The following is a 26,915-nucleotide window of genomic DNA, read 5'->3' as shown; positions in this document are numbered from 1 at the left end:
TACCCCACATACCTTTTGAAAGGGTATTCAAGGCACAATGTAGACCTCTACATTTTGGTATGTGGGGTATCTTGCTGTTGTCCCTGTGGCTTGAAAGGCAGTTGTGGATGTTAGAACCTGGGGCAGGTCTTGGAGACTAGGGCTGTTACGGTGATCATATTACCGCCACACCGGCGGTCACAAGTCGTGAAGGCAGTCAAATTCCGTTTAGTCACGGTAATTAGGCTTCTCCAAGCTCTGTTGCATTTACATTTAAGTCATTTAGCGGACGCTCTTATCCAGAGCGACTTACAGTTAGTGAGTGCATACATTATTTTTTATACTGGCCCCCGGTGCGAATCAAACCCACAACCCTGGCGTTGCAAACGCCATGCTCTACTGAGCTACATCCCTGCCGGCCAGTCCCTCCCCTACCCTGGACGATGCTGGGCCAATTGTGCGCCGCCCCATGGGTCTCCCGGTCACGGCCGGCTACGACAGAGCCTGGATTCAAACCAGGATCTCTAGTGGCACAGCTAGCACTGCGATGCAGTGCCTTAGACCACTGTGCCACTCGGGGTTGCTGCTGATGGTCATTAGTAGCCTACCAAACTTGCTAACTGCCTGGTACTCAGCACTCTATTGTCCCTCTAATCACTCTGACACCAATGCAAATGTGATCAAACACTTCATGAGAGCTCATGTTGCGCAACATTTCTATAGGCTATCCCTCTGCCACTGTTTCGATACAGGTGTATAATAATGGTCCATTCTAAATCAAAACAAATGTCACACATATATGTAAAGATTTAATCAAGAATAGTCTGATTGGTGAAAATATTAGCCTATCACTTGTGAATTATATATTATCAGTTGTGAATGATGCCCAGGGTAAGGCAAGAAACAATGCATACCTTTTTTTTACTTTTTCAAATCATAGTCGCACACCTATCCCATAGGCCTATATGTTTTGTTAAGGTTTGTATCTCAACTAAAGTGGCCAAATAACTTCTTAAAATTAAGCACATTAATCCGCTTTACCAAGGGTGTAGAGCCTAACTAGCATACATATGCAGCGCGTGAGTTTGGGGAAGAGAATTTTCATAAAAGCGTTACATGCATAATTGCATTTGCGGTCACTTTTGGTAATGGTGTTTTCCAGCTAATGGAACATTGGCGCTTATAGCCTACTGCCGTGTGCGCTTTCTAATGTGAAGAAATAGCCTAATGTAAACTTCTGACCCACTGGGAATGTGACGAAATTAATAAAAGCTTAAATAAATCAGTCTCTCTACTATTATTCTGACATTTCACATTCTTAAAATAAAGTGGTAATCCTAACTGACCTAAGACAGATTTTTTACTAGGATTAAATATCAGGAATTGTGAAACTGAGTTTAAATGTATTTGGCTAAGGTGTATGTAAACTTCCGACTTCAACTGTACATACATACAGTACCAGTCAAAAGTTTGGACACCTACTCATTCAAGGAGTTTTTGTTATTTTTTTTCTCCCTATTTTCTACATTGTAGAATAATAGTGAAGACATCAAAACTATGAAATAACACATGGAATCATGTAGTAACCAAAAAAGTGTTAAACAAATACAAATATATATTCAAATAGCCACCCTTTGCCTTGATGACAGCTTTGCACACTCTCGGCATTCTCTTAACCAGCTTCACCTGGAATGCTTTTCCAACAGGAGTTCCCAAATATGCTGAGCACTTGTTGGCTGCTATTCCTTCACTTTGCTGTCCAACTCATCCCAAACCATCTCAATTTGGTTGAGGTCGGGGGATTGTGGAGGCCAGGTCATCTAATGCAGCACTCCATCACTCTCCTTGGTCAAATAGCCCTTACACAGCCTGGAGGTGTGTTGGGTCATTGTCCTGTTGAAAAACAAATGATAGTCCCACTAAGCCCAAACCAGATGGGATGGCGTATCGCTGCAGAAATTCTGTGGTAGCGATGCTGGTTAAGTGTGCCTTGAATTCTAAATAAATCACAGACAGTGTCATCAGCAAAGCACCCCCACACCATAACACCACCTCCTCCATGCTTTACGGTGGGAACTACACATGCAGACTGCACTTGAAGAAACGTTCAAAGTTCTTGATGTTCCGTATTGACTGTCTTAAAGTAATGATGGACTGTCGTTTTTTCTTTTCTTATTTGAGCTGTTCTTTCCATAAAATGGACTTGGTCTTTTACCAAATAGGGCTATCTTCTGTATACTCCCCCTACCTTGTCACAACACAACTGATTGGCTCAAACGCATTAAGAAGGAAAGAAATTCCACAAATTAACTTTTAAGAAGGCATACCTGTTAAATGAAATGCATTCCAGGTGACTACCTCATGAAGCTGGTTGAGAGAATGCCAAGAGTGTGCAATGCTGTCAATGGTGGCTATTTTGAAGAATCTCAAATATATTTTTGATTTGTTTAACACTTTCTTTGGTTACTACATGATTCCATATGTGTTATTTCATAGTTTTGATGTCTTCACTATTATTCTACAATGTAAAATATAGAAAAACCCTTGAATGAGTAGGTGTGTCCAAACTTTTGACTGGTGGTGTGTATACACACGCACACACGGTACCAGTCAAAAGTTGCTTTTGAAGTACAAAGGAGCAGCTCGAACTGTTTTGAAAATGAAAGACCCTTGATTTGCCCGCAACTCTAGATCTGCTACAGTCCAGGAATTGAAAAATTACATTTACATTTTAGTCATTTAGCAGACGCTCTTATCCACAGCGACTTAGTTAGTAAATTAGAGCTGAATGGGGCTTAAAACACCCAACATGCATCAGCCAACTGGTTACTCCAATGAAACAAGGCCACTAACTGAAATTCTCTTGCTCTTTTTCAGGGATGGACAGGCCCTTTTTAACTATCTGGCGGAGAAACACAGCGTAAGTTTGGGCCGCTTTGCTGACGTTTCACTTCTAAACTGCATTTCCCATGACCCCTGTGTGAACCCGCTGTTTGGGGGGGGCCCAAGCAGGGAGACTTCCCAAAAACCTTAACTCATTTTTTGGGGGGTTTCGGCTTGCAGAAAATTCTGTGGACATTTGCATTCTGTGGTGAATTGTTAAGAATAGACAGCTCGGGACACATGGGTCTGGCCGCAAGAATGCTGGGGAGTCTATATTTGGCGTGACACCCCCCCGGTTGTAACCATCCCACCCCGGCATCCCGCTGACCTGCACCCTGTCCTCAGTGCGCCTCCACAGCCCATAGGCCACTCGGCTGTGGGAAAGGGCGGTCTCCCTCCGCATCGCAGCGGCTAGTAACCACTGCCTGTCAAAGCCACACTGCATCTGTGAGACTGGCCTCGGTTCAAAAACTGACATCAGCACGCTGTGAGATGTCAGGAGTTAGCAGGAGTGTACCGTTCAGGGTTCCGTTAAGAGATATTCTACCCCCCCATGATCATTTACCCTGACCCCACCCCACATGGCCATTTATCATTGCTACAGTGTGTGTGTACTGATCATAAATATAAATATAAACACAACATGCAACAATTTCAAAGATTTGACTGAGTTACAGTTCATATAAGGAAATAAGTCAATTGAAATTAATTAATTAGGCCCTAACCTATGTATTTCATTGACTGGGAATACAGATATGCATCTGGTCACAGATACCTTAAAAAAAAGTAGTATCTGGTATGACCCCCGTTTGCCTCATGCAGCGCGACACATCCCCTTCACATAGTTGATCATGTTGTTGATTGTGGAATGTTGTCCCACGCCTATTCAATGGCTGTGTGAAGTTGCTGGATATTGGTGGGAACTGGAACACGCTGTCGTACACGTCGATCCAGAGCATCCCAAACATGCTCAATGGGTGACATGTCTGGTGAGTATGCAGGCCATGGAAGAACTGGGACATTTTCAGCTTCCAGGAATTGTGTAAAGATCCTTGCGGCATTATAATGCTGACACATGAGGTGATGGCGGTGGATGAATGGCCCGGCAATGGGCCTCAGGATCTCATCACGGTATCTCTGTGCATTTAAATTGCCATCGATAAAATGTAATTATGTTCGTTGTCCGTAGCTTATGCTTGCCCATACCCCACGGGACACTCTGTTCATAATGTTGACATCAGCAAACCACTCGCCCACACGATGCCATACACGTGGTCTGCGATTGTGAGGCCGGTTGGACGTACTGCCAAATTCTCTAAAACGATGTTTGAGGCAGCTTATGGTAGAGAAATTAACATGAAATTATCTGGCGACAGCTCTGATGGACATTCCTGCAGTCAGCATGCCAATTGCACGCTCCATTTTGTTGTGACTAAACTGCACATTGTAGTGGTCTTTTATCATCCCCAGCACAAGGTGCACCTGTGTAATCAGCTTCTTGATATGCCACACTTGTCGGGTGGATGGATTATCTTGGCAAAGGAGAAATGCTCACTAACAGGGATGTAAACAAATGTGTGCACATTTGAGAGTAATAAGCTTTTTGTGCGTAGGGAAAATGTCTGGGATTAAATTTTTTTCAGCTGATGAAACATGGGACCAACGCGTTACATGTTTGTTTTTGTTCAGTTTATTGTTCTCCATATTTCGTCTCTTTCACTTCTCATTTTATATATTGTTATTTTGACCTGCACTGTTGGATTTTCACTGTACCCTGTACATGTGACTAATAAACTCAATCTAACGCTTGTAACGGCGTGCTTGTCGCACATGGCTAGTCGAACGCCGGACTCTTCATTGAGACAATGCCGGAACATCAATCCATGGGCAAGTCGGTGCCACATTTTCATTTGTGCTGAGTTCTTGCGTATAAAGCAGGCTATAGTGTGAAATAGAGTTATCGTTAATGGAGTCTTTGTGCTTATCAATGCATGAGCACCTTTTCCCCGTTCCTATCGCTCCTTCTATCTGTGGATTTTTTTTTTGCGTTGTGACCATAGACAATTTGACTTACTCATGGGTGCAATGGCTGCCAGTCTTGACTTCAATGGGAACTGCCTTCTATGGTTTATGTCTATGGTTGGTTGTGGCTGTCAGTTTGCCTTTTGCAAATTTCTAAATACAACCACGTGAAAAACTTAGTTTGGAAAGCAAATAATGTCATTACTAAATGTGTAAATTGATAGGTATTTTAACAATTCTTTTTACACACAAAGCATGTATTAATAAAATATTTAATCAGTTGTCTGTCTCGTCCCCATCATTTTGAGGAAATCTTTGCGAGAGGCAGTGGATCTGACTTCATTGGTCCTCAATTAGTGGCTCAGACACTAGATTCAAGATAAATTGGCCCCGAGTTAGCCTGCCCTGGAGCAGGTTAGTTCTGAAGGATTTGTAGCCATAGAAATATACCTGGCTAAAAGGTGATCCACTTTCATGGTACCGGTTAAACGAAGTTGACTCACTAACTCCTCAGACCTTATTCGTATTACAGGTCTCAGGTCGGTTGTTGAAGGCGTTTCCCAAAAAGCCACAGGTGACAACGTACATGACAAAGTAAATAGGCCTACATGTGGTGATGTTGTAGCATTCCGTATGGGATGTTGACAGAGAGGTCCTTGTACACAGAATTCCACACTTAAATTGCTCAAGGGCGCAACAGTATCTAGGATGATACCAGCAACCCTCTGGTTGACCATGCACTCCGCACCATATTTTCCCATCTGAGCAGGGATTCGAACTGGAAACACTCCCGCTTCTGTTAGCTCTTTTAACTGGTCTTGGCAGCAGCTAACGGGGATCCATAATAAAAACAGATACAAACTGCTAGGCTACCTGCCAACCCCATTGATCAGTGATGGTAATCAAACAGAATGGGCTCTGAAATCGAACATGATTCTAGAATTGCCCTCCTTACTCCAGCCACTCTGTTCCCTGTGGTCTGGCATTGACTGGATATAACACCATGGCTCTAGGACCATAATCTTACATGAGGCTTACGAGAAAGCTGACCAATATGGTCATCAAATAAGTAACTGCTTGTGTCAGGTGTCTATGCTCTGAATAGTTATCGGACAAAACCATTGATCAGCATTTGTTTCTCTTACAGTTCCGTCAGGAGTACCTGGACACTCTGTACAGATATGCCAAGTTCCAGTACGAGTGTGGAAACTACTCCGGGGCTGCCGAGTACCTCTACTTCTTCCGTGTCCTGGTGAGTCTAGTACCCCTCGTTTTCAGTATTAGGCTTATGAAATATCAAACTGGCGACCTTGGATACACAGCAAGTTAATAGACCTAGAGATGTTGTTTTACTATTTAGATTCTTGCGGATTTGTACCCTTGCAACTTCATCAGTAGGTTTTGGGATGACAACTGGACCACTCACAAATGGGCACTTTATTGGGCAGTGCTTTATATTAGCAAGCTCTTTAAGGGCAAACGGTTTGGCGATGATTGAGGCTTCATTAAGAAGTATTAGTTTCTCAGGAACGACTCCCATTTTGTGCATTAATCACTGTCGTTATGTGATTTTTTTCCAGCAGTGGACCGTGCCAAACGCCATAAATTATGAGCAGTATACATCCACTTAACATTGTATTTTTTGAATTAGGCACTGTTTCCGCTGATGTATACTCTTTTGGCTCAACGAGTTTTCTAATGAAAAATTGAATTTCCTACTTCACTGCTCGGTTGTTTGGCCAGGGTTCTTTCATTTTTCAAAGGGCTAGCACAAGAGGAAGAGGGAAAAAACACCCTATCAGTAATTGCATGTGAAAAGCTGCCGTCATTCTCTCCATTCAATTCCCCACACGTCTTCAGTATTAGGATGAGCTGATGTTCAAGGACGTGGGTAGGATATTCTTATTTTATTTACTTTGCCAAGTGTTCAGCAGCAGACTTCATTATCTGTCTTTAGTCCTCTCGCTGGGCGGGCTGCAGTGGACGGCTTATTGATTTGAAGCCAGATAGCTCCGTGTCAGGCTTCAGAGTGCTTATGAGTTACGTAACATGTTCTGGTGGGCTTCGAGAAGTCATATATGCACTCAAATAAAGAATCGACTGTTACTGAGAGCAGGTTTACTAAACAAAGAACTAGCCATCCACTTAGGATATACATTTGCTAAGACCACTCATTTACGCCTATCTTGTTTGAATTAGGGATATACGTTTTGTTCAATTTTGTTGCAGACTAACCAACCCCGGTTAAATTAAATCAAATAAAATGTTATTTATCACATGCGCCGAATACAACAGGTGAAATGCTTACTTACAAGCCCTTAACCTCTTCAACACTAGGCACCTGGCTAAAGTGTCTGCCTCCAAAATGCATGCCCAAATTGAATAGAGTATATCTCCAAAACGACAAGGGCTATAAACATAATCTTGGTAGCAAAAGAAAAGTAACACATGTGAGATGTATCTTGAAGTGAAATAGTTAATGTGGGTATTACTGTGTCAGAGTACATGAAGCTAGAACACAGCATGAATAGGGAGGTTTTGATTCTGCCTGAAAGGAACTTCAGGTTTTATAGGGAATGCTTTATTGGACTTATGCAGCTGCAGCCCCTAAACACTATGGGACCATAGCCCAATATCTGATGAGTACTTATGTGAAGTTTGATGCCAATAAAGTGAAGTAAACCAAAGTTGTAGGGGTTTTAGTTGAAGTATGTTTAGTGACATTTGGGTAGATTTGGGCACCATCAGTGCCATTTGACTTTAATCAGGTACCAGACAGCAAAAGTCATAATTTCACTAACATATCACTATATGTGTACATTCCATCAAAATACAACTGTTTTGATGTTTCCAATGTTCTCCCAGACCTCTATACGTGTTGACTGAAGTGATAATTCAGTGACAAGAAATAATACACATAGCATTCTATTGTCAGTAAACTTGCGTGTGGTCCTCTATTTAGCCAATAAAAGTTTTATCATACAATAAACTGACTCGAGTGTGATCCTTGCAGGACTAGCTAAGCTAGCTAGCTAAACTAAGCTAGCAAGAGAGCTAAGCTAGCTAAGCTAAGCTAGCGCTAACTTACGTTGAGCTTCAGTTACATTCTATAATATCTATTTGAGTATGTTTTGTACTCATACAATAAATTAGTAATAGTAGTATTAGAAGTAATAAACAACAATGGGATTACATACTCTTCTGATTCTTGAGTAGGGCCCTGGACACGATAACCTTCGTTCTCGTCGTTGGGGTCTGGTTCGTCCGGTCATCGTCCGATTCAGAGTCAATTTATTTCAATCAATCAATCAATGGGGATACATGGAGTCCAACTTTCATCTGTTACAATTGCTAACGCCTCTGTAACTGTATATTTCTTACTAGAGCCTGCCATATTTTTATAAACGTTGTGTTTTCCCTCTGAAATTCAAGTGCTGTTGTGCGCTCTGCGTAACCGTGCGTAATGCAGCAAGTCAACTAATGTGATACAATGAGGTGCGCACATGGATATTTCAACAACCGGTTGGTCGATTTTGACATGTGACCCCTCTATCGAAAGTTCTGGATCAGTATAATTAGATTAGCACAATTGCAAGCTACTGGGATTGCATTATATATCCAGAAGATGGTGACTAAACAGTGCCTGTTGTGATTTAAACAAACTACTGACTTCATCTTCAAACACATTCTTGGCCATGTAAAACGATGGAAACTCATTGAAATCGACTCGGAATGAGAGAGACACTAGAGTATCTTTTCAAGTGGTTTTATTCGATCAGACACTACTTTTGGTAACAAAAACAACAAAGGTAAGACCCAGTTTGTTGTGATAAAAAAAATGGAAGTTTGTTATTGACGTTCTTTGATTAATAGTTTAGTGAGTGTTGGTTATAGTGGAACACGGCTATCACTGTTGGAATCTGTGAGGTAGCAGATTATACGGGCATGCACGGTTTCATAATACAGTACTGGTTTTGCTATATGCTTATATATTTGCTTGGAGTCTGAATATTATTTCATTTGGGCAACAACAGTTTAGCTAGATTCACAGTTGAGGCACTTCTCGTTCCAGTAGTGTATAACATTCAGGTATTCACACATGTTTAAAAACCGTACTACGTCATTGTTTGAGATTGCGGGAGGAGTACTCCGGATATGGGGAATCTCGGGATGAAGAGGTTAACCAACAATGCAGTTGGTTAACCCGTTAAATTAGTTCCAAACAGTAAAATGATGTGACCAACAGAAAATACTATGCTGTTTTTTAAGTGGACCTCAACTCTGCACAATGACTGAATTTCACTTCAAGCAGCAACCAGCTGTTTGAGGAGCTGCCTCTAGCTAAACTCTGTATGCGGTACCAATTTAATTCCACTAAATAATGCAAATGAACCTATAGACTGATAAGCATGACCAGTCAAATGTATTTTTGGTTAACCGTTAACATCCCTAGTTTTGAATGTCCTGCAACTAATTCCATTGAGTGTCTCAACCTGTACGGCTACACATAGATTTGTATTGTTTAGGCTAACATATGAGAGACAGAGGTGCATGGAGGAGGGATTAATTAATTTTCACCAGCAGTGAAATACTTTGGAAATCAGATAATACCAAAGAGGGTTGGGGGGGGGTAATTACAGTTCACTGAAAGTACTGGCAGTATCCTCGTTACACATGCGTACTTCTTATTTCCTCTATAAACAAAGGGATCATTGCTCAGGCTCTGGTGTTTATGGCTTCTCTCCCGCTGCCCTCAGAAATTAGTGAAAGATGAACTACACAGAGAATGGCCAAGGTGCAGTAGGACTGTGTGCACTGCTGTCTAGAGAGTGGGAAACCTCTTAGGCCTAGGGGGGTGGTAAACTGACTGAGAGGGGCGGCCAGAGGAGTGTTTTGTGTCACAATAGAGTGGCGTAACACTAGATAAGTCCTGGGAATGGACAGCCTGTGACCCCAGTGGAAGGTGCCACCAGATCTTCAGTGCTGCCTTTTTGTTAGTCACTCTCCAGGACCAGTGGCTTGTAAGGGCTACTCTGGGTCTGAACGCTCGGCTGACCTTTTGTGCTATCGTTGGTTTTAACAAGTTAAGTCACCTAATGTTCTTCAGAAAGCCTATGCGTCAAACCTAATTTCCAAACACAAATAATCTGTTGGCCAATTAGGTTAATTTCTACTGTAGTACCAGTGTTGGTGCTTTTGGTCTAAGGTGTGTTTATATTTCTATGGTCTGACTGTGCACCACCACTACTGCCCCCTTTCAGAAGCCTATTAAGTTTCTTTTTTGGGGAAGTTGTTCACAAATGTGATGAACAAACACTCCTATGTTTTTGGTGGTAGATTTCACCATTTGTTTTTCCAAAGCCAGTGTTTTACCATTTCATCTCTACTATCAGTGTCCTGTAATTCCTCCAACCAAACAAGCACAACCAGTGTTTTCCAAGTCTTATTCAATTGTTTTAGTTTTTCTGTTTGCGTCTGTCCTCCTTTGAGCTCTGCGGTATAGAATGGAAATAATAAAATCAACATTTTACATTAGAATGACAAACATTACGACCAACTTAGGTTTCCCATTTTAAATGACATTTAATACTCTTCCTCTGTCGTGAAGATGTCTGTGATGAGTCATGCACATTGGTGATGCTTGTGTCCTCTCCTGAAAAACCGTCTTGGCAGAGACTCTGAGCAACGAGCCCTACTCTCTGTAAACAGCCTCTTAACCCAAAGCATTTGGGCTCTTCATTTGATTGATTCTATGTGATGCACTCCCATTTAAGTATACTAGCGAGAGACATTGAAGACCAGATGATGGCGACTCTTGATTGAACATGAGCAAATTGATTGAACCCCTGGTTTTTAGCTCAGTTTAAATAAACCCAAATTGCTCAGTTATGTTGCTTAATCTCAGCAATGGGAGTCTTTATACTTAATACCTGCCCCCCTATTTTTCCCCCTATTGTTGTGGACCTCCCATCTCCTCAGACTACCACCGTAAGGTAGAGGTGAGGCTCCATAAGTCATCGAACGTGGGAAAGTCAGTCAATTAAACAGAGGAAGCCAGGCTTGCAAAATCTAGGCCTCGGGTCATGTTACAGTGTAGCCTAGCGCGAAAAGAGCAACTTATTCATATCATCAGTTAATGCAGGTATTGGATGTTGCGAATAAAGATTGAGTGTCCCGACGGCTCTCCAGCACAATAAATGTATTGTTGCTGGTCAGTCAGTGAAAATGTGCCCCGTTTCACCAACCAATGGAAACTCTAGGTAACTGCTGGAAAAACCCAGGTATTGAAACTATTGTTGCGTGGCCACTAGTGAATGCCAGGCAGTGTGTAGAAAGCTGCCATAATGACATGAAGGTCCACCAAACGTATCAGGCAGGGACTTCCAAGGCAGAAAAAACAACAAACAAAACTCCTTTTAGAGATGAAACGACAACCTTTAAATTGGCAGCGTGGCTGGCTTTTCTCCTAAGTTATAATGCTGATCTTTCTTATGAGATCTCATTTTCAAAGTAATTTAAAGCAGTCCTAAGTTTTATGATCAAAGAACCCCACTGCCCCTCTTCGTGTGTTTTACTCTAGAAGACTACCTTGTCGCTGGCCGCTGACTTTCCCCACTTGTTTTTTCCTACCAGAATTTATTTCTACCTGTCATGCTCTCTTTATGTAGCAGTTCTTTTAAAAGTTACTGTGTAGTCTAATAAAGTCTTCATGTAGCCAAGCAGGTAACCTAGCGTTTAGAGCGATGGGCCAGTAACCGGAAGCCGACAAGGTAAAAAGCTATGTGCCTTTGAGCAAGGCACTTAACCATAATTTGCTCCAGGGGCGCTGTACTGCTATGGCTGACCCTGTAAAATGAAGTGCTATGATGAAACCGTCTCTCATGAGGACCACCACAGGAAAGGAAGACCCAGAGTTACTGCTGCTGCAGAGGATAGGTTCATTAGTTAACTGTACCTCGGGTTGCAGCAAAATAAGTGCTTCACAGAGTTCAATTAACAGACACATCTCAACATCAACTGTTCAGAGGAGACTGCGTGAATCAGGCATTCATGGTCGAATTGCTGAAAAAAACACTATTAAAGGACATCAATAAGAAGAAGAGACTTGCTTGGGCCAATCAACATGAGCAATGGACATTAGACTGGTGGAAATCTGTCCTTTGGTCTGGAGTCCAAATTTGAGGTTTTTGGTTCCAACCGCCATGTCTTTGTGAGATGCAGAGTAGGATAGAATTCAAGGCACACTTAACCAGCATGGCTACCACAGCATTCTGCAGCGATACGCCATCCCAACTGGTTTGCACTTAGTGGGACTATCATTTGTTTTTCAACAGGACAATGACCCAAAACACACCTCCAGGCTGTGTAAGGGCTATTTGACCAAGGAGAGTAGTGGATCAGATGACCTGGCATCCACAATCACCCGACCTCAACCCAATTGAGATGGTTTGGGATGAGTCGGACCTCCGAGTGAAGGAAAAGCAGTCAACAAGTGCTCAGCATATGTGGGATCTCCTTCAAGACTGTTGGAAAATAATTCCTCATGAAGCTGGTTGAGAGAATGCCAAGAGTGTGCAAAGCTGTCATTAAGGCAAAGGGTGGCTACTTTGAAGAATATAAAATGTATTTTGATTTGTTTAACACTTTTTTTGGTTACCACATGATTCCATATGTGTTATTTCATAGTGTTGATGTCTTCACTATTATCCTGCAATGTAGAAAATAGGAAAAATTAAGAAAACCCCTTGAATGAGTAGGCGTCAACGTTTCACTGGTACTGTATGTATGTATCCTTTATCGTGATAATCTGCTTTTCTCAATTACTAAGAGATCCCAGCTGTGGCTATACAGCAGACACCCGCCCTCACTTCCTGGTTGACTCTTGTCACTGACTGCGTTTGGTGTTTTCGTGAGCTACTGTGGACCAGAGGTTCCCATGAGCCGTAGGGTGGAGCTCAAGCTTTGATTAAGAACAGCATCTCGTGACCTTTTGAGGATGGCTGTCCCCTCGACTGTTTCTTGTTAGCATCAGTTCATATATCAATGCATTTAGCTTGTGATAATGGAGGAGTTGTGCTAAGACTTTATAGGTAACATGATTCAAAAGGATGTGTTCCTTTTGTGTTAATGGTAGGGGATTATCACAATTATATTTTAACATGCTTAAAACGCTTTAGAAGTTATTGAAACTTTCCTCTCAAAGACATGCAGTTTGTACAGCAAACCAAAATTAAGTGTCCTACTGGCAATGTACCAGACAGACTTTGGAAAAGCGTTTTACCTGGTTAGGACTGTTTTTGAAAAGCTTGATAGCCAATCAGGGACATTTCCTAAGGGCATTAACAGATTTGTCTTTGATGCCCTTTTTCAATCAAGCATCCAAACTGTCATTTATCTAGACTAGACTGATTTACCCTGGCTCGGAGTAAATGATGAACACCTCCAGATGGTGTTGAGAAACCAAGACTGTTGCTGTTCACAGTGCATCTAGGTTTCTGTGGCCAGAGCAGGACCTCCGTTGTTGGTGAACAGTCATTTTGATTACTCTGCCTCTACTGCAGGCTTCTCCTTGTAGCCTTGTTGATCAAAGCTCTCGGACGTTGCACAAAACCACCACCAGAAGTAGTAGCAGCATACACACTTCATTAAAGTCCTTTCAGAGAGGGGCATAAGACCAGACTGTTTTCAGTAAGAGGGGATTGACCGGAGGTCAATGCAGAATCAGAGGAACAGCAATGGGGTTTTCCCTCGAAGATGCTAGGTGTGCCCTGCCCTCCCTCCCCCAATCTACTCTAATTTGCTGGTATAGCTTCAGTGTTCTTTCCAATTGCAACTATTTTACTGCTAAGTTAAATATCCAATTGAGGACAGAAGTTATTTCAAAGGAGTGATCTCGACCCAGAGATGTGAACTCAAGGTATCTTCAACCATAATTTCCTTTTAGATAGAATGACCCATGTAATTGTGGTATAATAATAATATGCCATTTAGCAGACGCTTTTATCCAAAGCTACTTAGTCATGTGTGCATACATTTTTACGTATGACCTTTGACCTGCTGACCGTGCCTAAAAAAAAAAACGTCACAACCACGGGGACTAAGGTGGTAGCTTGAGCTAGGCAGCACTAAATTAAATGATACCTTCCATTCTTAACTCTATAGAGGAGGACCAAAGCTGAAATGCCCTAGGCCTATCTTTAGTAATGTGTGTGTTGTCTTCCCACGGCTGTGTGCCACCCTGCACATTTTAAGAGTTGCAGCATTAAGTAAATAACAGTAACCAAATGTTTTCGCACTAGCACATTGTATGGCGAAGCTCACATATGCTTCAAATGTGCTCCTAGTTACGGTGGTAATCTGAAAGGATCGCAGAACATCTGCAATGCAGAGGTTGCCCTATCAAAAGTGCAGCAAATTAGGTTTTATAAAAAGCTAAACATCCTTTCATGATCCATTTCTCTTTCTGTCAAGCCCCATTCCCTCAAGATGACATAATTTAATCCGTTTATCCAGTATAAATAAGAAAAGTAACTCCACCGAACAGTTTTGCCTGCCAAAGCCAAGCGGCGGTGGCAACGGCCACTCCTTCACTGACTGTCCCGAGCATGCGTGTGTGCAACTGTTTGTACACTGAGGCATTTATCAGGATTAGATCTGCCAGTGCCTGGTCATTTTGCAGATGGGTTGAGTTCTGCTGCTTTGTGATGTGATGCTGTGTTTCAGGTCCCGGCCACAGACAGGAACGCCCTGAACTCCCTGTGGGGGAAGCTGGCCTCTGAGATCCTGATGCAGAACTGGGAGGCTGCGATGGAAGACCTCACCCGCCTGAGGGACACTATCGATAACAACGTAAATGCCCCACTTCTCAGAATTTGACACTGCACTTGGATTCCCTTACATAGATTAGACTCCCATATTGACCACCTGACTCCAGAGGAACTGCAAATTGAGCAGTTATGTGGATCTAGTTTAATTTTTAATTGGATGGATAGCTGGGAAGGGAGCAGGGGTGCGTGCTTTGGCTTGGAAGGAAAACGTTTTGAAGGGAACCGAGAGGGAGAGAGATCTCTTAAGTTCTGAAAGTACTCTCTGAACTTTTTAATTGTCATACAGCATACTGTATTGTCACCTCAATCAGAACTAGTAAATAATGACAACTCTCTCTCTCTCTCCTGTCCAGTCGGTGAGCTCCCCTCTCCAGTCTCTTCAGCAGAGGACCTGGCTGATCCACTGGTCCCTTTTCGTCTTCTTTAACCACCCCAAAGGCAGAGACAACATCATTGAGCTCTTCCTGTATCAGCCCCAGTAAGTACTTTCAGCTCTGACACACTGGATTTCTTTATATTAAAAGACTGTATGCTTATTTAGATCTGATGACTAACCCTCCTTAACATATTGACCTGTAGAAACTGCCACCTCTACAGTCAGGGAGGGGGGATTATCCCTAAAGAAGAGGCACAGTAGAGGGCTGGACCTCATCTGAACCTTGGGCCCCAGGGTTTGCTGCTGGCCCAGGAGAGACCCAAAAGTGGTTCAGCTGGCAGCAGCCTTGGTCAGGTCCTGCTACATGTGGAGAAACTACTCGTTTTTATTAGACTAACTTGATTTTGAAAAAGAAGCCATTTACTCTTAATAACTTTGGGAAGGGGGCCGCTTCAAAATCCTACTCTGGGTATTTTTTAAGTGGTTTCAGTCCGTTTATTTTTGTGTGGTCTATTTACTGTCAAAGCTGCGAGTCAGTCCATGTGTATTGCAGATCGGAAACTCTGCACTACTTAAAATGTACACACCAACTATTATAATGCATCCCCCCTCCCCTCCCCCATTCTGATTGCCAGTTTGTGTAGTTGAACAGATGATTGTAGTCTGAAAGTATGACATGCCACCACCACATAGCAGATAGGGATGTCTGGTTCTCTCTGAGTTTGACTTAGTTTTACATTTTATTGCAGATAATGAAGGAAAGGCTGCCCAATAATTAGTCATGAAAAGCTCACCCAAATATCTGTTTGGACAAACTTGAGGGAGTTTCGTGTGCATTGCAGTTTCACAGTCAAGAAACCACTTAATTCCACAGTGAGGCTTTGCCTCATTCCCTCACCCCTTGACCATTACTTCCTTTGGCCAAAGTTGGTGACCAGTGGCTAGGCCTTATTTTAATGTTTGACCTCTGTTACCCACACAGTCAGCTAAAATTGCACAAGGCCTTCCTTGTTTGTATTAATGAAAACCTGAGTTCAAGGGCACCCATGGTGAGAATATTGTCATGCAATGATGTAGGTGCAACGGGGGAAAATAATACTGTAGTAATGCTATCCAAGCACTCGAAGTCGGTTCAGAGTTTCACTTGCTTTACATTATTCTGTCATTCTCAGATGGGCAATGAAATTGGAACTTCTACCCCTCATCTTCACCCTCCTATCGTGTCTCTCTCCTAGTTACGCTCTCTCTCTTTTTCTCTCACTCACTCACTGGGTCGAAATTGTTTTGATTTTGAAACTAATTCTTGCTTCAATTCTTGTGAAGCATCCTCTGCAGCCAGTACAGCGACGTTGTTGCCTCAAACTCCAAAACGAGTAGGTTCCCTCAGTGGGGTCGGGTGAATGTTACATTTTTTTTGTTTTTTCTCACAGCTAGTCCCAGATATGACTGCATGACTCGTGCAGGATTGCTTGCTATTGGAGACCCCCTGGAGAGAGAGTAGGTGTAAGTTAATCAGGAACTGAGCATGGAGTGTTGTGGTCTACCACTGAGTCAGACAACTACAAAGGGAGAGGAGAGGAGGCTTCTCTAACCGGGTTGATGATCGCTCACCGCCTAGCCCGCCTGCTCTCTGCTGTTTTTAGACCCCAACATCACAAGTGCCACAGGCCCCCTTGTCCCCTTTTTTAATTGTTTCAACTAATTAAACCGTTGTCAGCGGTGCTCCCTCTTTGCTCTGAACAACATTTGTTTCTCCGTCCTAATCTATCAGAGAGCTGAAGGGGCTGGACGTGGCAGGGAAACTCCACTTCCTCTTTTGAAATGTAATTTGGTCGGTGGAGGATTATTGAATGGGATGGATGGGGGGGGGTGTCAATGATAGCTGTTCAGATAAGGATGAAGAGAAGTTATACAATTAACTCAAGTCGAACACTCCTTTTGACAAGTAATGGGGTTGTATGTGTGCAAGTTGTTTTTTCACGGAAACGTGTTGGGAAAGGACTTGAAACACTTGCAGAGTAAGAATGTTGTCTGGGGTTCTAATCGGCTTGTAACAAGGCCCTCTCTCGTGCTCAGCCCTTAGCCAGTTGACCTGTGGCTGAAAAACAAGGCCCTGATGGATAGGGTTTCAGCTACTGGGCAGGTCCCCTTCTCAGTGATCTGTATCTGCTGCAAAAGGCCAGGGTTTCTTTTCCTCCTTCCCTCCGCTCATACAGGGGGTACTGAAAGGGAGTGTTTAACCTATGTCATGCAGAGAATGCGCTATTACGGACTTATCTGTTTGGTCGATAAGGTCAGCCATCCAAAATGCCATGGGCCTAATTGCTAAGTTACTTGCGTACAAAAATAGACCTTTATGCCCTTAAACCTATGCATACACCAACACAAAGTTGATCAACTTTGTATAAAGGGAAAGGGGGATACCTAGTCAGTTGTACAACTGAATGCATTCAACTGAAATGTGTCTTCCACATTTAACCCTGAATCAGAGAGGTGCGGGGGGCTGCCTTAATTGCCTTCACCTCCATAAATATCAACTCGCATCATGTGCCATTGCTTTTTTGCCATGTAGTTCCTCCAGTCCTTAAGACCCCTGATTATGTGTTCTGGTCGTGACCTTTTGTTTTGTCATTTCAGGTACCTCAACGCCATTCAGACCATGTGCCCACACATCCTGCGTTACCTAACCACAGCTGTCATCACAAACAAAGATGTTCGCAAGCGGCGGCAGGTCCTGAAAGATCTTGTCAAGGTCATACAGCAGGTAAAACATTTCTCTAAGCACATTTCCTACAAAGTTTCTCACTGTCTGGACAGTAACATGTTAGCCAACCTTAGTTGTCAGACAGTGTAGGATTGGCCATTTTGAAACAAGATGGCACCAACTATTAAAGGCCAGAGAATCCACACATCTGTGAGGAATGTAAGGCCTTTGCTGATAAACTTGCTGCTCTTACAGAGTATACTTCTATCAGAGATCTGGTCCCGGCTAGAGAGGTCTTGAACCCATTACATTTGATAAATGGCAGCAGAAGGTCTGATTTGTAGTGTACCAATTTTCTTCCCCAACCCCAACATCGGTAGCTTCTTCAGAGATCAAATGGCTCTGAAATCTGAACAAGCGCCATCTCGGTGGCCTCTGTGTAATCACTAAAACATGTGCTCTTTGCGTGTTCCGTCTTCTGGATCTGGGTCTTCTTGGGTCTTCCCCCCCCCAGCATGGTTTGGAACTGTTTAGGTGACTTTTTGAATCTGCTTTTATTCACTGCTGGTTGCCATGGTTCTCCCACATTTATAATTTTTTGGGGGATATTTTTATGGGTTAGGGGGCATGCTGCCTTGCCTGTCGATAACCTGTGCTCTGTCCACTGCTGGAAAAATAAAGAGCTAGCCACGCAGGCATGTGCAAATTGTTAGAAATGTTATTTTCCATTTCCAGGAGTCCTACACCTACAAAGATCCCATCACAGAGTTTGTGGAGTGCCTGTATGTGAACTTTGACTTTGACAGCGCTCAGAAGAAACTGCGGGAATGTGAGTCGGTAAGTCCCAGCTGTCCCCCCCACACACACACACACACCACCAGTCAATGTGCAATAGATTTTGAATAATTTGTCCTTTTCAGACCTCAGTTTAAAATTTGGTAATAGTCGTTCATTGTGTCCCGCTCTTTATATTCCTTGGTTTACAGAGGGATTTGGATTGGCCAACCAGCCCTCCCAATGTTCCCATGTAGCTAGCACAGAAGTAAACACCATTAGTGATCATGCAAGATTGGCCGACCTTTCACACTTTCTCACAGCCATGGACTTTTTACATGTTTTATATACATATATATATTTATTTTACATGGGTCCATACATATTGCCCGATGGTAGAATTGCATTCGGTCATTTGGGTGATACAGAAGAGCTCTGGGAAACCCAATGACTCATGGGTCTGGACAGATTTTTATGATGGCCTGTAATTGTCCATCAGCCTGGTAGTTAACAGTAAAAGCTTTATAAGCAAAGGTCTATGCAGAGATATTCAGACGCTCATTTAAGAGACGTGTGTCATAGACAGCCATTGGGATCATTTATTTCCTTTTTGGTTTGTAATGGCTTGGTGTGTACTACCATTGAAGTAACTGTAGTGCATCAGCTAAAAATAAAGGCTGCACTTTACTTCCAGCGATGCCTTTGTCCAGCTAGGCTTAGTTCTCAGTAACAAAACAAGGTAATAAGAACAAGTCAGCTGTTCGTCAGATGTGTTGGCTCGCGGTGGACTGTGAAGATGACATTTTCAAAACGTACCAAAACGAATCTCTGGCCAACTCCAACCCACCATTTTGTGATAGGTCGAATTAAATGGTGGGAGTGTTACCGGTGGTTGCTGCTTCTAGCAGAACTTTAGTAGGTGGTGGACTTTGGTATGCAGAGATGAACTATCTGAACTCTCTGGTTTATGATCACACAAACAGTTTTCATAATGATTGTTAGCGATCTTCTTTCATGCTAACTGGTTATTTGCCACTATACAGGTAAAAGTCAGTAAATTAGAATATTTTGAAAAACTTGATTTATTTCAGTAATTGCATTCAAAGGTGTAACTTGTACATTATATTTATTCATTGCACACAGACTGATGCATTCAAATGTTTATTTCATTTTAATTTTGATGATTTGAAGTGGCAACAAATGAAAATCCAAAATTCCGTGTGTCACAAAATTAGAATATTGTGTAAGGGTTACATTTTGAAGACACCTGGTGCCACAAACTAATCAGCTGATTAACTCAAAACACCTGCAAAGGGCTTTAAATGGTCTCTCAGTCCAGTTCTGAAGCCTACACAAACATGGGGAAGACTTCAGATTTGACAGCTGTCCAAAAGGCGACCATCGACACATTGCACAAGGAGGGAAAGACACAAAGTTATTGCAGAAGAGGCTGGCTGTTCTCAGAGCTCTGTGTCCAAACACACTTAATAGAGAGGCAAAGGGAAGGAAAAAACTGTGGTCAGAAAAAAGTGTACAAGCGATAGGGATCACCGCGCCTAGTCAAGATTGTGAAAAAAACCCCATTCAAAAATGTGGGGGAGATTCACAAGGGTGGACAGCTGCTGGAGTCAGGCTTCAAGATCCACCACCAAGAGACGCTTGAAAGACATGGGTTTCAACTGCCGCATACCTCGTGTCAAGCCACTGTTGACCAAGAAACAGCGCGCGTCTCACCTGGGCTAAGGAAAAAAGAGCTGGACTGCTGCTGAGTGGTCTAAAGTCATGTTTTCTGACGAAAGCAAATTTTGCATTTCCTTTGGAAATCGAGGTCCCAGAGTCTGGAGGAAGACAGGAGAGGCACAGGATCCACGTTGCCTGAAGTCTAGTGTAAAGTTTCCACCATCAGTGATGGTTTGGGGTGCCATGTCATCTGCTGGTGTCGGTCCACTCTGTTTCCTGAGATCCAGGGTCAACGCAGCCGTCTACCAGCAAGTTTTAGAGCACTTCATGCTTCCTGCTGCTGACCTGCTCTATGGAGATGGAGATTTCAGGTTCCAACAGGACTTGGCGCCTGCACACAGCGCAAAATCTACCCGTGCCTGGTTTACGGACCATGGTATTTCTGTTCTAAATTGGCCAGCCAACTCCCCTGACCTTAGCCCCATAGAAAATCTGTGGGGTATTGTGAAAAAGGAAGATGCAGAATGCCAGACCCAACAACGCAGAAGAGTTGAAGGCCACTATCAGAGCAACCTGGGCTCTCATAACACCTGAGCAGTGCCAGAAACTCATCGACTCCATGCCACGCCGCATTAATGCAGTAATTGAGGCAAAAGGAGCTCCAACCAAGTATTGAGTATTGTACATGCTCATATTTTTTCATTTTCATACTTTTCAGTTGGCCAACATTTCTAAAAAATCCCTTTTTTGTATTAGCCTTAAGTAATATTCTAATTTTGTGACACACGGAATTTTGGATTTTCATTTGTTGCCACTTCAAATCATCAAAATTAAATGAAATAAACATTTGAATGCATCAGTCTGTGTGCAATGAATAAATATAATGTACAAGTTACACCTTTTGAATGCAATTACTGAAATAAATCAAGTTTTTCAAAATATTCTAATTTACTGACTTTTACCTGTATATAGCTAGCTAGCAAATCCAGTTCATTTCTATGATGACACAAACAGTTTTAATAATGATTGTTAGCGATCTTCTTTCATGCTAACTGGTTATTTGTATGGGTGGTCCTCTGTAGCTCAGCTGGTAGAGCACAGCGCTTGTAACGCCAAGGTAGTGGGTTCGATCCCCGGGACCACCCATACACAAAAAATGTATGCACGCATGACTGTAAGTTGCTTTGGATAAAAGCGTCTGCTAAATGGCATATTATTTATTATATTAGATATAGCTAGCAAGCAAATCCAGTTCATTTCTAAGAGTTAGCTTAACAAAACCAAACAAGTCTGGTTGATTTTGTTTATTGCAAGAAATGATTAGATACCATGTTGTAGAAAAGTTGGCTGGTTAGCTAGCTAGTAGTGCTGTCACACATCAACTCTCTCACCAACAGAATCTAACGCATAACACCAATCATTCACAGCGCCATCTACTGTATTGCAGTGTCCCAGACACACTGAACTGGGAGTAGTTCTGTCAAATGTACGATTCAATTCAGAATCCTCGAGTTTAGATGGAAGACTAAAACACTCCGATTTAAATGCTGTAGAATAACACTAGTAATACAACATTGGTATTGATGAGAATTCATAGGTTTTTGAGTGTTGAGAAATGTCCCTGTGAACATATTTACAACTTGTGGTCAGATATTCATCATAATTGTGAGAAACTTAATCAGTCATTTAGGGTAAATTATGTGGCGCTTTGATTGAATATGCCCAGGAGATGGCTCATTTACTGAAGAGGGGCTGGACAGGTTCTGGAGACTCAATCACTGGACAGCAATCAGGTTTAGAGACAGAGCAGGTGTGCTAATTGGTGCAGTGCTCTGGGTATGTTCTCTGAAACCCAATCTCCCAGCCTCATTCTTTGCATACAAGGGTATAATTGAGATTTCCCAAATGATTTGATAATTTGGACCCGCAGAGAAATAAAAGCTAAACTTTGGGCTATTTGGCCCCCTTTTCATCTTTGCTTCTTGACGATAAATGCTCTGAATGAAAAACATCTGGCCTGATCAAATGGCTCTTTCACAGAAGTAAATCATGTCAGCGGTTTACTGAAGGTCCCATTTCATCCTAATCTGTTTTTAAGATATAAAAAGCCTCTAGCTCCCCCAGTCCGCTTCTTAACGAATGAGGAACCTATAGCTAAACTCATTTGTACAGAGAATATTTTCTACTTTGATAGTTTTGCTCTGCCAAATCTGTGCTCTGACAGAAAGTACCCAAAGCACTGCCTTCCGAAAATGAGATATTTCCTGTGCAAATGCCTTGGCGGGGGGCCGCAGCAATCGCTAAATGACGTACTACCAACAATATTGTAACTGCATCCCATTTCAGCGAAGACCTGACACATGCCCTCAATCACCAAGCTCGTTGAACACTCGCACATTTTTAAAGAGCCCTCTAGGTTGGTCTCGACTTCCCTGCTTGGGGTGTTGTTTACAGAGACTCCATGTGGTTGGAGCAGATGCTGCTCCCTGTTACTCCTCAGGTTGGAGACCAGTTCTCCTCGAGGTGCGTTAGCAGCATTGCCTTGGGAGTAGTGTCCTGTCAGTCTTCTCAGTGCAGGCCCAGCACATGCCCTAACCTTTTCGCCTGTGAGTTCCAAATATCTCTAACGGTCGCCCCAGCGTGAGTTCTTTTTTTAATGCGCATGTCAGAATGCACTCACTGTTCCAAAATGTGATTGTTACGCAACAGGACAGTTACCCGCACTGCCCTCAAACCAAGACACGCTGCCTGCTAATTATCTATAGGCTATGTTTCAACTTGTCAATTTTAAATTATTTTCTAACAGTTTGAGTTGAGGTGTGTTAGTTAATTCACAGAAGTAGCCCATTTCATTTTGTTGCAGACAATTTGTTTGTGGCTTTACTGAGCCTGACAAACTTCTCTCTTCAACGAGAGCCCAAGCACTTCCCCAGTATTTCCCCAGATCAAGTATGAAGACATTGTGCATCTCTAGTTACAACAGTCCTTGCACTAACTTTTTCCCCCTGGCACATTTTCTGGCTGGCGCCCGCATTGCCTTCATTGTTGTTTTCCTTACAGATGATAACTTTGGACGTGTGCGTTCCTATCAAAGTGCCTTATTTTCTGTATATCGTGAATGTCGTTTCTACTGTATCATACCGTATGTATGGAGCATAATGCATTTACTGTTTTTATTCACTTGTTTTCAAGTACTGGTGACAAATCATGCATTCCGATTATTGCATAGATTGTAATGTACACATATGATGTGTGTAAAATTACTTTTTTGAAGGTTGTACTGATAATGATAAGCTATTTGACAGCTATCTGTGGCGCCATGTTTGCTGACATCATACAATGCAATCTGGGTGTCACGTAAACGTCTGTCAGACCAAAGATGTTATTAACAAAACAAGGTGAAGAGATGGTTCACTCGACTGACTTATGGTCAGTCGAGTGAACTATTTGGGAACTATAGTTCCCAGTTGTCTTGAACGCTCGGAAGTAGGAGATTTCCAAGTTCCCAGTTGTTTTGAACGCGGCATCAGATTGTAACTATGGTACCTCAGGGTTGCCAGCTCAGATCCCCCTTTCCAGGGGGTTTATTTTTATTTAGTGTATAAACTTCTGTGTTTGCCCCCCATTTATTGAGAAATCCCCACACAATACTTTCCCCCATTTCTACCCCCCATGGACAGACTGCCTGTCTGTTGAGGTGGGTGGCTGTGCAACAGTTGCGCTGCTGCACCTTAAGTGCATTAAGTGTGATGGGTCTGCAAACATTTTCACAAAATGGTGTCATTTGAAAGCAATAAAGGCAGGGGGGTTTTGCAGACGGAGACGCACGCCATGAAAAAGAACATCAGTCAAGGGTTAAAGGATATTTTGTGGAGTGATGGTTGAGAGGTAAAAATATATTCCTTTGTGGATGGGCCTTTGTCTTGATGAGCATGTGTAATGTATTGGTTTGGAGTCATTGAGGAGAGAACAAAGGGACTACATTACTCTGGGTGATACCCACCTATTTACTGATTGCTGTAATAGTCATAGCTGTATTATTTTCCAACTTCTCTGTCTTCACTGCAACCTTCACAACAGTGAGTGGCAATTGATTTGGAAGGTGAAGTGGGGAGTCCAGTCTTATTTGAATGCACCCCCTGTCATGGAAGTAAGCGCCTGTTATTTTTCTGCTTTCAGGGTTTTTGTCCCCCCCCAGCTGGAATCGCTGTCAGATGTTGGCGACTTTTGCATGTTGAAGAAAGTGGGGGAAAACACCTACCTTAAGTTTAGCTCATCAGATTGTGCATAAAAGGCCACTTCAAGCCCTTTCAAAACTTGTTTGAGGATCTTGGGCCGAATCCCAGATGACAGTGATTAGGGCACTTAGCTGTTCAAAGTTGATCATCCCTAGATAAGCATTGTCATAGCTGAAATGTGGTGTTGCCTGATAGCGCCATGTAATTGGGATTTCTTCAAGCAGAAATGGAGGGAGAAAACAGCTCTCTAAGCTTTAAGCCAACAAAGTTGTGAGTTCTTGGAGTACATTTGAAGACCGAGGTCTGTGACGTGAACTAGGAGTCAAGACAGTTGGAACGCCGTAATAACCACAAAGGAATGTAAGCGTTTTGATGCAACGTTTGAGTGCAAAATGGGGCCATGAACACTTCAAGTACAACTGTCTAAGTGCTATTTTATGGCGGCGTAAACTTTTCAATTTAGCTGTAGCCCATCTGTCAGTGTAGCTAGAAAGCCCCTAGCCCATGTGTTCTAACGTTGGGCAGAGGGTGTTCTCGCCCCTATGGTGGCTGTAGAACCCCTGAGAGTGTGGTGGCGTGTAAATTGGTTGCTCCCGCTTGGCACAATTTACCCTGCACCACTGGGCACAGATGAACGGTGATAAGTCACAGTGGCTGGCTCCATTCTTGCCTCCCGTTTTCATGTGGAGGCAGCGGAATTCAAAGATTTGTGGTCGATTTTGGAGCACCCCGAGTGGCCTGGGATTACTTTTTGCAGATGGGGGTTTCTCCTTTTAAGGCTTTTGCCAAAGTAAATCGTTCGGTAACTTAAATGTGGCTAGAGCAAGACCCCCACCCCCCTTTTAGTCTTCATGTATTTAATTTATTTATTTAATTTGACAGTGAATTGGGTTTTCCCACAATTGAATCAGTGCTTCAATCCCAAATAAGGACTGCAAGGGGGAAACCTGTTACTGCTGTACTTTTATGGTTCTCCAGGGCCATTCAGTCAGAAAACCCAATCTTGATTGCAGTAATGAGTTTACGAAAAAGCTCAACTCTCATGAACTGCTTTACTTTCCTGAAACCCTGCGGTGGTCTTTTATAGAAATGCATACACGGATACAAATACTCACTATAATATTTGTATTACTGTTACTTAACTTTTATTTCCCTCCATCTCTTCCAGGTGCTTGTGAATGACTTCTTCCTGGTGGCTTGCCTGGAGGACTTCATAGAGAATGCCCGTCTGTTCATCTTTGAGACTTTCTGCAGGATCCACCAGTGCATCAGCATCAGGTGAGAGCAAGGGAGTGACGTAAAGCACCAGTTGGGGAACTGACAGGAAGGAAAGGCGCTGCAGGACTTAAGGATGGTGAACATTGCAAGAGATCAGTCTTTGCTACACCGCTGTTCGCCCTCACTGTCCAAATGCTAAGATGTGCACCATGCGCTACAGTGGCCAGCTCAGACTAGCTAAAGACGTACACAGGAAGGACATGACAATCTGTCACCAGCCAATGAGCTCGCTAAGCAGACCAGCTGGAGGAAGAGGGTGGATATGTGCAGTGATTACAGGAATGCCCCCCCCCACAGATAAGCATTTATTGCCCCCTTCCCCAGTCAAATAGACTCATATCTCCACATACACATTTTAGGGATTAGGCAATGGGAGCTTTAACTGCTTCCTGGTTGTTCTGCTCACTAAACTTTAAAGACCACCTGAGTGAGAGACCAAACCAGGGACAGGTTTCTCTCAGGGAGAGGTCAGGGTTTAGATGGGCTTTGATGGCTTTAGATTTTGCTAGCTGCTGCTGCAGGGGAGAGGGGAACAGCGTAGCTCCACCTCTGAGTCGTCCTGGGTCAGGGTGGCTGGGGTTCAGAGGGTTCTGAAGTTCTCCTTTTCCCTCCTCTTTCTTTCCCAAGCCTTGTTACATCCACTACAATACATTTACCTTGGATATTCACCAAAACCAATACATGTAGTCAATGCTAATTATGTTGAGCATTAGGGGGGGAAAAGGTAATGGTCCACAATTTAAGAAGGATTTGGCTGCCTCTTGTGCATCAATTCTAGAAAATAACAAATGTATAGCTATACAGATGTAGGCGCATCTAGTGCCCAGTCTACCATTAGACCTCATCTTACTGTGGACTTCGCTCACTCTAGTCTAATATAACAGGTGATATACTACTTTTTTTATTTTAACCTCACTGCTTTTACTGTACAGTGAACACCTGGACTTGTGGAAATGCATTTAGAAAGACATCATATTAACTGTACTGTAGTAAGGAAAAAATGGTTCTACTCAAACTTTGAATGGAATATTTGGAATATGCTGTCATGGACGTTGAATGGAAAAGGTAAATGAATTATAACTTTTGACAGAGAAATTATTGCACTGCCTGTTATACAGAGCTGTGGAGGTATGTAGTCAAGGTTGATCCATAGA

General features: G+C 42.8%; 1 protein-coding gene across 1 annotated transcript in view; it reads left to right on the top strand.

The window, feature by feature from the left end:
* The window catches only part of LOC121585967 (eukaryotic translation initiation factor 3 subunit E), a 45,537-nt gene that overhangs the window by 7,686 nt on the left and 10,936 nt on the right, over window positions 1-26,915 (top strand). Inside the window, exons 4-10 of the mRNA XM_045215362.1 lie at window positions 2,857-2,899; window positions 6,032-6,136; window positions 14,608-14,733; window positions 15,065-15,189; window positions 17,725-17,851; window positions 18,527-18,628; window positions 25,652-25,761. Of these exons, the coding sequence (XP_045071297.1) occupies window positions 2,857-2,899; window positions 6,032-6,136; window positions 14,608-14,733; window positions 15,065-15,189; window positions 17,725-17,851; window positions 18,527-18,628; window positions 25,652-25,761 (738 nt within the window). The remainder of the gene's footprint in view (window positions 1-2,856; window positions 2,900-6,031; window positions 6,137-14,607; window positions 14,734-15,064; window positions 15,190-17,724; window positions 17,852-18,526; window positions 18,629-25,651; window positions 25,762-26,915) is intronic.

Source organism: Coregonus clupeaformis, unplaced genomic scaffold (genome assembly GCF_020615455.1).
Source record: "Coregonus clupeaformis isolate EN_2021a unplaced genomic scaffold, ASM2061545v1 scaf0429, whole genome shotgun sequence".
NCBI lineage: Eukaryota > Metazoa > Chordata > Actinopteri > Salmoniformes > Salmonidae > Coregonus > Coregonus clupeaformis.
Note: the sequence above shows the minus strand (reverse complement) of the source record. Positions and strands in the feature narration are given on the sequence as shown.